The sequence below is a fragment of the Thalia democratica genome, chromosome 6 (assembly GCF_965202585.1).
Source record: "Thalia democratica chromosome 6, ktThaDemo2.hap1.1, whole genome shotgun sequence".
NCBI classification, from domain to species: Eukaryota; Metazoa; Chordata; class Thaliacea; order Salpida; family Salpidae; genus Thalia; species Thalia democratica.
This window is the reverse complement of record NC_139170.1, coordinates 1,556,374-1,573,999: the sequence shown is the minus strand read 5'-3', so window position 1 is coordinate 1,573,999 and position 17,626 is coordinate 1,556,374. Positions and strand designations below refer to the sequence as shown.

The window sequence follows — 17,626 nt, the reverse complement described above, 5'->3', positions numbered from 1 at the left end:
AATAAAAAGTTTATTATACCATAAAGCGAGCTAAATATAGTAGAAGTAAATTTCAATTATTTAGTTATAAAAACAATTACTTAAAAGTTTAAAAAAAAACTAAATTATTTTTTAAAACTTTAAAATAAAGCTGAAAAATGTTCGTTGAATCTTAAAAATATATAAAACTAACTAATTTCAACTAGGAAATGAAAATATAAGTTTCATTTAACCACTTAGTTTATTAGTTTTAAGTTTAGCTGTTTTACTTCGCATTTACTGCCAAATTACTTATTTAACTGTGAAACACTTAGTTCAAAATATGCTTACTATACAATTGTTTCTTACCACTAAGAATAACTAAGTAATAATAAAGCAATATATTTCTATAACTAAATTTTAATTTAAAATTAAGTTTTAAAACTTTTAGATACTTATGAAAAAGCGTCCAAAATTTTATAAAACTGGCTGTGAATAAAAATAGAAAATTTAGTATTTATAACATATTTTATTAGACACTTTGAATAAACATAATTGTTTTTACCTAAAACGTAAAAAAGTTTTTGTAAACATTTACTGCTCAAAACAAAATAATAGATAATATTTTTCGTTTAAAAAGCTTAAATATTAAGACAAAATGTACAATTTATTTAATCTTATTTTTATTTAATTAAAACTTATAAAAACATACAATTATTTTACACAAAGTTTTATTTAGTGATTATGAATATTGTTTTATAGCCGAAGTGTTTCGACTTTTCAAAATTTGACATCATAGTCTACCTCCTTTTGATATACATTATCAATTGTAAATAATTCCAAGTATATATATTTCACAAACTACCAAGCATTAGTGATGAGCATCAATGACGTCAGCAAGATACAAAATGCTTGAAATTTCCTTTTTTTTTGCTTAAAATTTATTTCCGACACTTAGTAAAAAACTTTAATTAGCTATGTTACAGTAATACTTTTTTTAGTTTTTTTTTTTACAAAAAACGTTAATTATTTATCAATAACAATCAATATAATAATTTTAAGTAATAATTATCCAAAGTATAAAAAAAACTTCAGTAAAACAGTTTTTATAAAAAACTATGCATAAAAAATAATCAGAAAAAATTCTATATAGTTACTTAAAATTTTCTGTTACTTTTTATTAAAAAAAATAAATTTAGTAAAATTTTTCAAGACAAGAGTACAAGGTAGTAATCACTTTGAAGCTAGTATAACAAATTTTTTCAACAAACCACTAAAAATATTAGTATTGTGGTACACAATAAAAATAATCGTAAATTATTCAATGAAATGTTTATAATAGTAAAGTTTTAAAATCTAACTTTGTAATATATTTTATATTTAAGGCGTACAAATAATAGTTTTTTTTTTGCAATATGAGAAGCTTATTTACCAAGAAAATAAAAATGACAAAACACAAGTTTTAAGTGGTTTAATTTTGGTTATAAATTACGTTTACTAACAATTTTTAGTTTAGCAGAAATATAAAATTTACATTTAAGCTAACGAATACGCTAAATATATATTTATAGCATACAAATACATAGATTACTAAAGTTGCAATCAGTTCTTAATGAACTTCAAATTTTTTTGTGCTTTTATCTACCACGCTTTAAAAAAAATTTTAAGAAATTTATAAATAGTACATTCATTTTTTTAAATATATACTTATAAATAGTAAATTATAACACTAATCTAAAAAATTGCAAAAACTATAAAGTTTAGACTACTTAGAGTTGTATCAGATAGCAGATTGATTGCTTTTTGATTTATCCGGTTTCACGTATGACTGTGACGTCATAGAGAACTCTGATTTGAAAGAATGACACGTTGCATTCGAAATGTGTAGTGCGTAGAGTGTGTCTTGAAATTTTTATACTAATATACCATTAGAATATAGTACAGTCGTTTATGTTAAAAAATATTTGCTAAATATATTAATATTCACACAATTTTATTGTAAAGTGTGAAATTTATTCATTCAACTTTTTGTTGTGTATTTCAATTAAGCTTAAAAAAAAGTATTATAAACGGTTAATCAAAAAATATTTAAAGTTGCACCGATTATGTCATCTAGTTCATGTTATCATAAGTCCCGCTAGTTAGGGTTCTATTTAGCATTATAAAATATGTTTGGACTTACTCATAAATAACTGTCAAGTTTGTAGCTATATCAAACTGTATATAAAACGTTAATATTATAAATGAATATTTCCATCACTTATTCATCAACATGAATATCAATGATCTTCTTTAATTTCTATTAAAAAATATAAAGTTTCAAATATTCAATTTTTAAAAGGGAAATTCATAGAAATGTTGATAGATCCTTATTACTGGTTTACTAAGACTATAGATGAGACAAATATTCTTTCATAGATCGTTTAAATTAAAAATTGAAAAAATAATATTATATATGTTTTTATGATATTTTCTTGTAATATTATACTTTTTATTCCACGAAAAATAATTTTTAACATTTTGTATTTGTAATCTTTTGGGAGTTAGCAATTTATTACTCGTATGTTCACATGGGAATATATTTGATTCGTTTTGTGTTTTTGTTTGTTTTAAATTCAAAAAAATTCCAAATGTGCGTTGAAAAATTTTTTATTTCTAAAGTTTTACCTATCGAACGGGAAGTATTGAATTATGTTTTTCTAGTAATTTTCGGAAAAAAAAAGAGTTATAAACTAATATTTAAATTATAAAACTGATTTTGTATGTTGTTTAAAGTTTTATAACTTGTAAAAATGTTTCTAGGATATAAACATTGAACAAAAATATGTTTAACCTTTCTTTTTTTGTTTCTTTAATTTATTTCATTTTTAGGTATAATTTTCGTTTTCCCTTTAATTAACTAGAAATGTAATTAAAACTAAATTATCTTAATAACCTAAACATATGTCTTAATTGGAATTTAATGATAAGTAGAAATTCTGGTTTTAGCTAGATGTTATATTTTATTTTAACTAAAAATTTAAAAATATTTATTAAACTCAATATTTTGAAAAAATTTTGAATTTAAGTTGCTTTAGTTGTTTTTGTTTTATTAAATTAGGTTTATTACTTCAAACATTAATGTTAAATAAGTTTAGATTATTTTTTGTGTTTGCTTGACCTTTGAAATACTTATTTAACTTTTGTTTTAATTTTTATTTGTTGTTTTTTGTGCTAAAAACACGTAGCAAAAATAATTTTCGTTTTAATTGTTGACAAAGAATTTCTTTCTGCTGTTGTGAAGTAATACTTGAATTTTTCATAAAACAGTTCTTGTTTTCTTTTGTTTTGTTGAGCAGCTTTTTCAAGGAATTTTTTTGAACTATTTCCTTGAGTTCTTTCTTTTAATAACTTTTTCCTAGAATTTCTGAAACTAAATGTAAAAAAGTCTACTCAAGTATTTTCCAACAAAGTTGATTTTAAAACCAGAAAATGTTCAAAAGAAAAGTTTATTCATTTAGAAAAGATAAGTTATTTTGTTATTTGTTAGCAACTTATAAACAAAAACATTTATTTTTTTTAAAATTTTTAGTAGACACAGTAAAAGTCAGAGAAAAATATTTTACAAAATGCTTCAAAAAAAAAAACGTTTACCTGAAATAAAAATTAATAATTAAAAATAAATTAGCAGATTCGCTATGTGCAAAGCCCAATTATGTCTCGGTATGATGTCATAAGTATGTTAATTATGACGTCACAATGTGAGACTAATTGTTTTTTGCACGCAGTGATTCCATGTTACCACTTTGCCACTGTATTGTTACGTCATAAAAAATAATGTAAAAATTATTTGTGCATCTTTGAGGTTTGTAAGTTTGTTTTTATTTTATATTGTGTTTTACTAAACATATATTAAAAACAATTTCAGTCTAACATACTAAATAAGTAAATACAGAAAAAAAATTGTTGTATATTTTTTTATTAATATAGATAACTATGTTATACTAGTAACTTGATAGTTAAAGCAGAAAGTTTTCATTAAAGTTTTATGATGTTAAAATATTTTTCTTTAAATATTTATTTAAAGAAGTTTAATATAAAGTTGTCCAATATTAACACTACTTTGTGTATTAAAAAAACAAAGTTTAGCTTTAAAACAACATTGGTTTTTAGTAATAATAATAACCTTTTTAAAGTCAGCCATTACAAACAACCTATCAAAACTTTATTTTAAAAGTCAACTTAACTTAATAAAAACTTCAACAGACAAAGTTTTAGTAAAAATATTTAAACTTACAATATTTAATTTAGTTCTTAAATATCTATATTTTTTCTTTTAAAGTTAGCAATATATCATATAAAATATTCTTATCCTGTCTTCAAAGTAGTTATAAAGTTAGTTTCAAAAATCCATAGTTTCTTGTTTAGTTTTTATATATTTTTTAGTTTCTTAATCCACTATTAAAATAACCATAGAGTTATTTTGAAAAACCCAGACTTTTTTGTTTAATTTTTATATAATGTATATTTTCTTAATCCCATATCAAAATGTTTAACATTTGCATACAACATTTGCTTTTATGACGTCATAACGGCATGTTGAAGGGTTGACATATGAATGCAACACGTATATGCATGGTACACTGAGTTAATAAGTAACTTTTTATCAGTCGTAATGTTTGAACTGATATCTTGTTGTACCCTGTGTAGAGTTGTACCATCAACTTATGAAATATTGACTTTGAAAACGTTTGTAAATCATTGAAAAATAACAGAAAAAAACTTAAGTTGTTTAAAGTTCAAAATATACTGCAATAAATATAAACTACTCTGTATTAGAAGGAGTAAGTTTTTAGATTCAAAAAAGTATATAAATCACCAAAAAAAGTAGTTAAAGGTTAAAAAAAATGATTAATTTTAAAACGTCTTAAGTTCCTAGATTTATCCGACGCTAGTTTAAGATGAATAAAACTTTTTAATTTCAAAATATTAAACTCAAAAAAAAGTATACATCATAGAATAAAAACAAAATCTTCAACTGCTAAATTTATCCTAAAGTAATTAAAATTTTTGACTGAATTATAGTTAAGTATTTTTTTAAATTTTACAAGTTACTTGAAAAATAACAATCAAAAATTGTTATAACTGTTTTAATTTATAGTTAATTTCGAAATAACTCATATTGAAACTGGGTCATTTATAAATACATACAGGAATATAGAATAAAATAATTTATAAACTAAATTATTTAAACTAAATTTTAAAATTTTTCATAGTAAAAGGGCATGAAATATAAAGTACCATAAAGTAATCAATAGTTTAATAAACAACTTTTTAAACTAAAACAAAACAGCTGTAACTTGAAGTGAAGAGTATGTTTAAAGTTTTTAGTGCATTTTAGAAAACCATACATATGCCCTATTACTTTGAAGTCGCTATAAAAACTTTAAAGTGTTCAAACCATTAATATTTAAATAGGCCATTAATACTTACAGCTGTTAACTTTCCAAAAGATGAGAAGATAATTTAAGTTTTATGATGTTTTTAACTACCCAAAGTCTCTTTGATGTTTTTATTCATTTTTGGTAGTTCAAATTTTCTTTTGAAATTTTGTATTCTTGTTGCTAAGCTCAACTTAAAATAGTTTGAATGATTTAATAAAGCAAACAATTATATTTTTTTGAAAAATTGTATACAATAAGTTAACATTTTATCCAGCTATATTAGTAAGTAGGTTTTGTTGGCTTTTTCAGACAAACAAATAATAGTTTAAAAAGTAATTTACATAAGCAACGGTACAATTGAATAAAAAATCATTTAAAATCAATATTGTATATTGTTATTACAAATATTTTATTAACTTATATTAGACCGACGTCTTTTTAGAATGTATGTCGTATTGATTACTAAAGACAAAACTTTGATATATGAAAAAAAAATTTTTCTAAAAAAAAAAACACTTTATATGTTTGGTAGGAAAATATATTTCCAATAATTAGTAACAAAATAATATATTTATTTAGTTTGAGAAACAATATAGTGTCATACTTAATAAAAGTTGTATGTATATATCCTGTTTTGAATTAATACTCCAAAACATACCAAGAAAAATAATCTAATCAAAACGTTTTTGTTTATAACACTTAGTAGCACCTACTTCCAATTATTAAAAAAAAAAATGATAAGATTAGATATAACTTAATATATATTTTTTGAATATTCAATATAAAACATAATATATTGTATAATATTAAACAATTTAACACTGTAAATAGTTACTAGCTTTTTTTTGTACAAGTACTTTAATTTATAACTATCACTTTTACTATCTGTTTTTCGACTTTTGCATCTATTTAACATTGTATTAATTTAAAATTTTATAAGCTTCAAAAACTCTACCACAAAACAGAAAATTTATATTTATAGAACTAGTAGCAAGTATTATGAGGACCAATTGTATAAGTGAAAATATTAAAGTTACATTTAATACTTATTATTTTTGGTTGCTTACTTTTTTATAAACAGAAAAACTGCATTTAAATACTTAAAATTAAAAGGTTAGACCCGCCCATTTTAAGTATTTATTACAAAAATTTAATATTTTATTTCGTTAAAACTGATTATTGTTTAGTTAGTTTGAAAATTTAAATTTTAACAGTGGATTGGGTTATGTCGCTGGAAGCGGTATGGAGAAAATATTTGGTAGTTGGCACTGGGCTCTTAGGGTTTGTTTTTTGATATATATATGTATATATATATATATAAAATGATAAAAAATATTTAGTACTGGGCATTAAGGGTTTGTTTTTGTATATATATATTATATAGTGTTATCTTTTCGGAGTATTATTATTAATGTATCACCTTTTTTTTTATTTCATACAAAAAACGCTAGTTGTTTGTTGACAGTCTTTGTTCAAATATAATAAGAACAAAAAAAACATTTTGAATAAACAAAAAACTGTTTAAACAAAAAGAATAGTCTGTAAAATACAATACAGCTTAAAATAATCTTTCTTGTTGAAAATGTAAAGTTTGTTTGTATACAATTAAGCTAAGTTTAAAAATTTTTTTGCATATCAATTAAAAAAATCAGTTTCAAAGCTTATTTTGTCGGCTAATACTTATAATTTTCTTTTGTACAAATATTTAAGTTTCATGTTAAATTCAATAACATCCTTTCTTATTATTTGTACTATAAAGATTATAAAGTATTAAAATATAACTTCAAATAATACATTTAATCTATGGAGGAACAGAAACATTACTTTCCATGTTTTTAAAGTATTAGTTTCTTTTTATCATCAGTAGTTTAAATGTGAACACATTTTAGGAACTAAAGTTTGTATAAATTCCTATAAAAAACTTAAACATATAATATATAGTTTTACATATATACTTGTTAAAACTAATGCTAAATATACAAACTTTATCTTAAAAAACAAATGTTTACAATTAGTTTGTTTCAAGGTATAATTTTATATATATTTAAGGTTTACACCGGTATAAAGTTAATATTTTAGGAATTTAAAGTAGTTTAATTTCAAAAATTTTTATTTTTTAAACACTAAAGCACTAAAACTCAAAGTAAAGCTCTACAAAAATGCTGATGCAGCAAAATTCTCGATCTCAAATGAAGGTTTTGATTGGTTTGTTCAGTCATGCGTTTCAATTGTCATCATAAGTGAATTCTAACACTCACCTTTTATAATTAGAAAGCTTACTAATCGATTAAAAATTTTAACTAGAAGTATTTATGATTTAATATTTCAATATTGAAGACTAGTTCATGATCTTTTTTATTAAAATTTCTTATTCTATAACTTCCTTAATAAAATAAATAAATTTTTAAAACGTATTATAGGAAATATAATATAATAATTTTAAGATTAATTTTTAGAAAGTTTATATGTAAAGCAATTTGTAATTTAGAATATAATATATTTACTTAATTTTTCCAAGAAAGTTAAAATGGTAAAGAATAAACGTAGTTTTAAACTTCGTAAACAATCATAGATTTTATTGTTTATATTTCACACTTACAGTGTTCTCATAACAAGTTATAAATAAAAGTAGTACTTTAAAGAATAATTAGTAATAAAGTTATAATAAAAAGTTTTTCTAAGGCTATTAATACCTCAAAAGTATTGTATGTATTCAGACTTATTTTTTCTCCTACTTACAAGTAATAGTATTACACAACTTTACTATTCCCTAAAGATTAAAACTTTTCAGCAGTGTTACTGTATATGATTTTAATGTGCACAAAAATACACTCAGTAATAAGAAAGTACTTTTTAATTGTATTATAATCAATCATATATATTTAAAAATATAATTTTCTATTATTTTCTCAATGATTTGAAATAGTTTAATGTCTTATTTAAAATAAAGGTATGTAAAAATTATTTGTATAAAATTTGTACAGTTTTAAAAAGTATTTAAGTATTTAAATTAAGTAGATTTTTGTGTATAAATTTTAACCAAGGTAATTACTAGGAAGTTTATACTTTTATCAGTTACAATAAATTATCTTAAAACATGTCAATTTAAATAGATAAAATATGTATTATAAATACTAATATCTAGCAGATGGTAACGACATGATTGATTTGTAGAATAAATTATAAAATAATAAGTATTTTAATTAAAAAAGTAGTTGGGTTGTAATGAATCTAATTGTTAAGAAATAGTGTCCTGATAAACTATTAAAAATAACCTAAAATTATATTAAAATTAGTAGTAAATTTAGAAAAAAATGCCTATATTTTTACAACAAAACTAACTATTTATTGTCACATTTTTATCATTTAAAGATTAACGTTTATAATTAAAGTAACTAGTACAGCTTTGCCAAACTTCATTAAATTTTTAGAAATTATACGTTTTAAACGCGTTTTATAAGTTTGTACCAAGTTTTATAAGTTTGTTCAAAATTAGAATTATTTTATAATTGTTTAAGGGTATAGCTGTCCAACATTAAAAAACACTTGCTCTTATTTCAAAGCTTAGAGTATATACTGTAAGATAGATTTTACAGAACAAAATAAATTCAATAAACTTTTGAGATATAACTAGTTTTATAAAATAAGTCCGATACAACCGTATTGAATTGAAATGTTTATAGAGCAATTTTTATTTTATTTTAAAATTTTCCCTAGAAATCTATCTCCTTCATTTTCAAAGCAATTTAATTCAAAATTTCCGGAAATGTACTTTTCAATATTACAAATAGATTGAAGAAAGCAGATTTTTGAAAAAAGTATGACCAAAATTGAAAAAACTCAATATTTTTTGGTTTACCGTATATATATATTTTTAAAAAAATTAATAAATCTGTTTTCTACAAGTTGTTTAAATTTTGTAAAAGATTACTTCCGAAAAGTTTTAAAACAATTGCTCTAATGTTTAAGGAAGAGATTTATTTTTAGTAAAATAGTCTCTTTTGCCCTTTTAGTTTGCACCTCCCATAAAGGACCTATTGAACGCTCCAACTTTAATCGCTTATATCTCAAAAGTTACTTTGAATTTCAATATGCGGTAAAAAGTAACAAGTAGCTTATCAAATTGTGTAAAAAATTACAAAATTAAAAAAAAAGTGTTTTACTCCTTCATATGCCCAAAATCATTAAATCAAACAGTATATAAGAAAAAATAGATTAAGCTTAGCTTTTAACAGTTGATACTTAACGCTCTAGAAATAAAACTTCTAAAAACTATTCTTTTTATAAATTAGTTGTGGATAAATAATTGAATATTTATACATATATACGACTGCACGTTTTTTAATCCTTTTACTAAGTATGCAAAACTTATATGCAAAATTAATAATACGTGAAGAAGTAACTTCTTTAATTTTTTATTTTAAAATATAATTAACAAATATATTGCGCTCTCTAACGATTAAATAATTTTATATTTCTATTTATTTTATCTGATACACGTGTACTTTAGTTAATAGAACTAAGATTTTAAAAACTCGTGTTTTCATAATTTCAAGCTATCGTAAAAAATAAAGTGAGCAAGAAGTATAATGAAATTTATAATAAATAAATAGTTTTTTATTGATAGTAGTAATAATATCTAGTTACAATAAGTGATAATGTTAATTGGAAAGTTATCTAGAGCGAATAATTTAAATATACTAAAAAGTATGAGATTAGTATTTTGAAAAGTAACATCATGATTAAGATTGATTAAGTATTTTTTTTATAAAGTTTTCCAACAAAAATTTGAAAGCATATTTTCAAATAACAAAAAATTAAATTAAGTATTTATTATTTCCAACATTTCAGACCAGTCATAGTAGTGTTTTTATTAACATTTTGAATAAAATACAGTTGAAACATAGAGTATAGAGTAATTCTGAGTACATTTAAAACCGGTCGTAAGAGTATTTGTAGTTATCTTAATTCTGATAACTTTAATGTTAGTTTAGTATTAGTTTAGTAATAATATCTAATTAAGAAATATTACAGTGAATACGAGTGGTACGTTATTCTTAAATATAGTGATCTAGGTAATTTTAATTTAGTTAAAATAATAATTGAATTACATGTTTACAGTTAACACCAGTGATTGGAGTTCTTGTAGTCATTTTGATGTTGATAATATTACCAAACATACCACGAGGGGCAGCAGACACCGTAAACAATATTAATCGCGTTGATAATGAAGACAACAGGGCTGAAGGTTTCAAAGGATATTTGGAAGACCTGTCATATATTGCTAAAAAGTTTGTTGAATTTATTATTTACTGGTTCAGTATTCTTTATTTTTTTAATAATTTATTAACTATTTTGTACCACTATTAATAGTAATGTATTTTTAACTATAACATGAAAAACAAAGTTATAGAAATAAGTTTTACACACTTAAACCTACTAGTTAAAATTATAAAATCACTATAAACTAAATTCTATTCAACAACTATACATATTTTCCTGGTAAAACATACTTGTAAAACTAAATAAAAAGCAATAATAAATCAAACTTTATTTAAAAAGTTTACTTTTTCTCCCAATAAAACATAAAACTAACTAAATTACATGTCAACAGTAAAAAATACTGGCTGGTAATTGACATTCTGAAATTCATGGCATTCATGGCTTCATAATAATAAAATATAACAGTATATTTTACTAAATAACATAAATAAAATTTTTCAAAAGTAAAACATATTGGCTGGTAACTGCTGGTTTGACGTTCATGGCATTCATGGCTGGTTCCATTAGTTTCTGGGGTCCGAAATACGTTGCTTACGCCCTTATTGTTGCTGATAAGTTGACCCCTTGCACAGGGAGTGCTTGTGAATACAGCAGGTTTGTTTAATTAAATTTGTTTTAATTAATTTAATTTGTTTTGAAATTTATTTTTCATGCCATACAAATATATAGGTTATATTTTAATAATATTTTGCATTGGGAAAAATTACAAATTTTTAACATTTAATTTTTTATTCATTACGAGCTGGTTCTACTTTATAAATAGTTGCAATTTAATAATTAATTTTTATTTATTTAGTATTGGATTCAAATTTGGAGTTATTCTGTGTTGTTCTGGAATCGGTGGAGTTATGATTGGATTGTTTGCTGCTAAAAAATATGGAAAAATTAGAAATGATTCAGACGCATTAATATGTTCTACTGGTAATTTATTATATTTATTTATTTATTATTTATATAAAAAATATGGAAAAATAAGAAATGATTCAGACGCATTAATTTGTGCTACTGGTAATTTATTATTTTTGTTTATTATTTATATAAAAAAAATGGAAAAATTAGAAATGATTCAGACGCACAAATTTGTGCTACAGGTAATTTATTATATTTTTGATATTATTTATATAAAAAATATGGAAAAATTAGTAATGATTCAGACGCATTAATAAGTGATACTGGTAATTTATTATATTTGTTTATTATTTATATAAAAAAAAATGGAAAAATTAGAAATGATTCAGACGCATTAATTTGTGCTACAGGTAATTTACTATATTTGTTTGTTTATTATTTGTATTAAAAAATATGGAAAAATTAGAAATGTTTTAGACGCAGCAATATGTGTCACTGGTAATTTATTATATTTAATTAATTTAATTAATTATTTTTTCTAATTGTATTAAAAAAAGGTTAACAAAAAAGAACGATTCAGACGTTCTTATTTGAGCAGACTGGTAAATCATTTATATTTGATTTTCAACAACTTTTTATTATCTCTATACACCTATTTATGACATCACAAGTAGTTTAGAAGTTAGCAAATGGTACAAAGACTTTTAATTCGGTATTTAATTTTACAAGGATAGTACAACTTCACCCCAAACCTTAACCAAAGATTTAAACCCTTCAGTAAACCTAAAAAAAGTAACCCTGAAAAATTGACTCATAAAATGACAGAAGTGACAACACTGTCCCTATTCTCAGTCTCACTAACAAGTCAGAAAAATATCAGGAGTTTCTGTTTTTTGATAATTGTTATCTGTTGTTAGTGTCTTTAATTCTGTTTATACAGCTTTAATAATTATTTATGCCTTTCTTTTTTGATTTATTTGAAAACAAAAATAAGTTCACTGTAGATTGTAAAAGATTTGTAATCCTCACTTATATTAAGTGGCCCTTTTTCGATTTTTCTTTATTCAAAGGTATTGTAAAATACAGTAAATAATTTACTTTAGTTAAAAGTAGTTTTTAAATGAAGGATTTAAAATTATAATTTTTCAACAGGACTTCTACTAAGCGGACCATTCTTGCTAGCGGGATTCGAACTCGCAACAATTGAAACAAATCTGGCTTGGTTGATGATATTCTTCGCTAACTTGACAGTTTGCTTCACTTGGACTCCATGCGCTGATATGACTTTAGTCAGTTAACTTCTTTATATACAAATTATATGTTTTTCTATTATCTAAGTTAAACACATTTTCTAATGTTTTCAATGCACTTTCTTTGAATCTTAAACACGAAATTCAAAATTATACCATGTTTAAAAAACACTTTATTGTATAAATTAATTCTGGTTACTAACAAACCTAATGTTATTGATAACATTTAAATCAATTTTAATATTAATTAAAGTATAATTAAATTTAATTGTTGTAGTTTAGGTTACCTATATTGAACATATTTAAGGTTTCTTAAAGGATATAGAGTAAATTGGGAATTACTTTATCAAAAAACACATATATTTCATCAAAAGACAGCGTATTATAAATAGAATATTTACTGATATTTTATTTTAAATGTTAACATTACAAGTATAAATTTTAAATAAAAAAAATCATATCACAGTATATTACCATGCCAAATAGAAGGTCAACAGCTAATTCATTACAAATATTAATTATGCATTTATTTGGAGACGCTGGGAGCCCTTATCTTATTGGAGTTGTTAGTTTTATTTCGATTTTACAAAAATATGCTTATAAACAAAGTGTTATTTTGAAGAATGACAGTTATAAAGGTAAAAAATGTATTTTTTCTTGTTTTTAGAAAGGCTTTAATATTTTCAATTTGAGTCCCTTAAGTTTTGCTTTAGGTGCTAGATAATAATATTCCAAAAAAATTATTGCAAATATAATTTTTTTTAAGTTAAATCTGTATAAATACTATTAATATTGTTACGTTTAAGTTTGATGATACATAAATTTATTATAATTTTAACAACAAAACTGTTTTTATTACTTATATGCAAAGAAAAAAACTGGTTATGTATTTAACGCAGTTTAAGTTGTGTTCTATATTGATTGTAGTTTAAACTAGATTAACTTATTTATTGGATTTATATTTGGATCAATTAACTTTAAAGTTGGCCCAGACTTTAATCTCTAGCGAACTACTTTTATAGACTGTTTATTAAAAATAGAATATTTGATATGATATTGTCTGGTAAAGCTTTTATAATTTTCAATTGTAGGATGAATTTATTTATTTTGCTGTAGATAAGATAAAGTATCGAAAATTTTCACTAAGATAAAATAAATTCTTATGTAAATTAAATATTCTACTTGTGTTCACAAGTTTTTGATACTTTTTGACAAGTTTTTTCTATACAAGACAAATTTAACTACATTGTATAATTGTTTTTTTAAAAGGTTTTGTATTAAAAAGACAACAACTTAATATTCTTTTTTCACATATATCTTACTTACTTACTTACTTAATTAATTACTGATACTTGAATAATTTTATGATTCTATTAATAAATTATAAGTTTTTTTATAATTAATATTTTTCTTCACAGATATCAGATTACTTGCAGCACGGGAAAGCAGATACGTATGTGACGAAATTTCTTGCATTAAAATATGCATTTTATATGACTCCATTTGCAGTCGTCATCGGCGGATCAATGTTTTTGTTCTCATCACTGTTTGTTGGCAAGGACAGAAAAAAAGTTCAAGACGCTCTTAAAGGTTTGTGTTTGTTAAAGTTGTAAGTATTTGCATGAATGAATAACTTTTAGTTTGATTTTATAAGTTCTGTATAATATTTATGCTTAATTAATTAAACATTAAATACAATTAAATAACTTTTGGTGCATGTTTATGTTCTGTTTTCCATGTTTAACAATTATTTTATTTATAGTTTTTTATTTTTAGTACCTTGTAATAAAAGGTTAGTTTAGTTGTTTAGAAAAAGTTTGTAGATACAATTTTATTCAACTACTTTCCTATAAATTTTGTAGGTTTTAATTAAAATCTAACTTAAATTTTAAAAAGAATTAATCTAAATAGTTAGAGACTAAAAAAAAAATACATAAAAAAAAATGTAGTAACTTATTATAAATATTCACAAAAAAATTTTTTTTATATATTAAAATAATTTTGTAGCATGTTGTTAATTATTAAATTTATTCATTTGTTTTTTGTAACCCAGTTATTTGTGCATTTATGTTTTTTATTTGATTTGAATGAAAAGTTATGATTTACAAACTTACAAAAAATTAATTAAGTTGATCATTAAAAAAATGCTTCACTTGCAAAATAAATTAGAGCAAAACTCACAAACTTTTAATACAGGAAATTTTGTTTTATAAGTACTAACACTTTACATATGCCTAGACTTAGAGGTGCTATATATAGATTAGCTTTTTATTGTAGATTTAGGCTGCTTTTAATATTGCAAAACTAAAATACTTACCAATAAACAGGTGATTATTAAAAGTTAGAAGAAAGATAACTAAAAAAGTTTCACTACTATTTTTAACGGGAACGGGTCAAATATGCACGAATACATTTTTACACGAAGCACTTTTGCACGAAGGGTTATTTTTTGCACGAGAATAAATCAGAAATTGTTAAGGTATAAGAAAAAAAAAACAAGTTTATAAAAAAACATAAAAGAAGAAAAAATAAGCTACCAACCGAGGGTAAGGGTTAGGGGCAACAGTCATAGTAAAAATGAAATAGATAAAATATTAAAACTGTTATAGAAATGAAATAAAGTAAAAAAATCTTCAACCCGTGCAAAAGTGTGTTCGTGCAAAATTGACGCCGAGCTTAAGTTCTTCGTGCAAAAATGTCCCTTCGTGCATATTTGACAAGGACCCATTAAAAAAATGTAGCAAAGAAAATTTTAAGTCTCTTATTTTCATTAGGTTAAGAGTAAAATAATTTCACTTAAATAAGAAGAAACCTTTTATTTAGTAACCTTACTTTTCAATATAAGTTATTCAGAGAGTTTCAGGGTTTAAGTTTGTAATCAATATTAATATCGATCTAAATTATAATGGAACAATACAGTAGTTGGTGAATGAAAATCATAACTATTTAATGAATACATAAAGAGCTTAAGATGTTTAAATACAAAAAAAATGTTTGAAATATTTATATGCTGACAAAAGATTGTTAATATAAAGTTAGGTAAAAAAAGTCATAGAATAAAGAAAGTATTAAGTTTCCTCAAAAATTAAAAGTTAAAAAATAGATGCACAAATAAACTGGGTTGGGTCGTTTTAAACAAAATTTTATACAAATTTAATTGATATAGGAAAATCAAACGATATTGACGGGAAAGAAATGAAAACTTACCAAATTTGCGGGGAAGAAACATTATGCTAACTGTGACGTCATAATTAACTGTTAAACACTGCCATTTGACAATAAACAACGACACACTTTTATTTATGCTGCTTTAATTATTCAATGCAGCTTTTTAATAAAATAATGTAGCAGAATTTATTATTTTAAATTGCAAGTTTAAATATCTCAAACACCTGATACTAATATTAATAATTACCTCGTGAATTTCTAATTTTACAATTTTTGTCTGAAGTTTTTATCAATTCTTTCTTATTATGACGTCACATTTTAGAAAGAACGGTGATAAAAGGTGATTTAGTTTTTGTGAAATATTTCAAATGATTTATATCCTAAGTTTATCGTATTTTTCAAGAAATGTAGAAAAAATTATAGTGGTAGTTTCAATATGTATTAAAGATAATTTATTATTACTTCATTTTTAATTATACATTACTAATATAATGTTTAAGTTTACTAAATCATGTCACAAGTTTGTTTTATATATAATTCATTTAAAAAACTTTAACTTGTTTTATTATAATAATTAAAATATTTTACAGGCAAAACATCATCTAACGGAAGTTCTTCAAATTCTTCTGATATTGAACTGGCTTCGACTGCACAATTATTGAAAAATAATAAATAGTTAAAATTTATTTATTCTAAAGTGATATCATTGGATTTGTTGTGAATAAGTACCAAGTAATTGTCTGGTAAATTGTTGTTATGTTAAAACGTTTTAATATCTATATTATTAATATGCTTTTATAGTTTTTTTATAATGTAATTAAAATATAAAATAGTTAAAAATTTATTTCATCAATATGAAAATTTAAGTAATTATGAAGTAGTTTTTTAATGTTATCTACCTGAAATTGTTTTAACTTATTTGTTAATTTTTGTTTTTTGTAAATATATTTGTTTTATAATTTAAGTTTAGCTTAGGCATAATATTTAAACTTTTAATGATACTTAAATAAAAGTAGTTCTATACAAATATGCGTACTAATTTTTTACCATGCAATACCTTAATAAGAACTATTTATATATTATAGTTTATTATATATATATATATATATATATATATATATAAAATAAGGTTAATGTTTAAACATAAACACTTTCAACTGAGCCCACTTGAAGGGCTTTTAAATAATTTATTCAAATGGCGATTTTAAAAATTCTGGAACATATGTTTTACAAAGCTTTAATTTTTCATAAAGCTCTGATCATCAGCCAGTTAAATTTAAAATACAAACAAGTTGGTACAGTGCTTTGTATTTTAAATTTAACTGGCTGATGATCAGAGCTTTATGAAAAATTAAAGCTTTGTGAAACATATGTTCCAGAATTTTTAAAATCGCCATTTGAATAAATTATATATATATATATTTGAAAATATTATATGTTACCAGTAGTTTTTAAAAAAATTTCGATTTAATTTAAAATACTTTTTAATACCACTGTGTTAAAATATGAAACAAGTATATTAGTTCAAATATAGTATTTTCTTTTTTAGCTTTTAAGTTTTTATAGACAATTTTTTTACTTTTCATTTGTTTTAATGCATTAGTACTTAAAAAATGAAATTAATTAACTTTTATACTTTCTAGCAGTTACTTATGTCGAAAAGTCAAAAAAATATTTCTAATTTCTTATACATTT

General features: G+C 22.5%; 1 protein-coding gene across 1 annotated transcript in view; it reads left to right on the top strand.

Annotated features, from left to right (window-relative positions):
* LOC145838047 (protein spinster homolog 1-like) overlaps nt 1–16,000 on the top strand; it is a 42,051-nt gene extending 26,051 nt beyond the window's left edge. Inside the window, exons 2-9 of the mRNA XM_082945575.1 lie at nt 6,596–6,662; nt 10,503–10,672; nt 11,109–11,258; nt 11,461–11,585; nt 12,666–12,802; nt 13,230–13,328; nt 14,182–14,353; nt 15,930–16,000. Coding sequence (XP_082801701.1) covers nt 6,596–6,662; nt 10,503–10,672; nt 11,109–11,258; nt 11,461–11,585; nt 12,666–12,802; nt 13,230–13,328; nt 14,182–14,353; nt 15,930–16,000 — 991 coding nt within the window. The remainder of the gene's footprint in view (nt 1–6,595; nt 6,663–10,502; nt 10,673–11,108; nt 11,259–11,460; nt 11,586–12,665; nt 12,803–13,229; nt 13,329–14,181; nt 14,354–15,929) is intronic.
* The last annotated feature ends 1,626 nt before the right edge of the window (nt 16,001–17,626 follow it).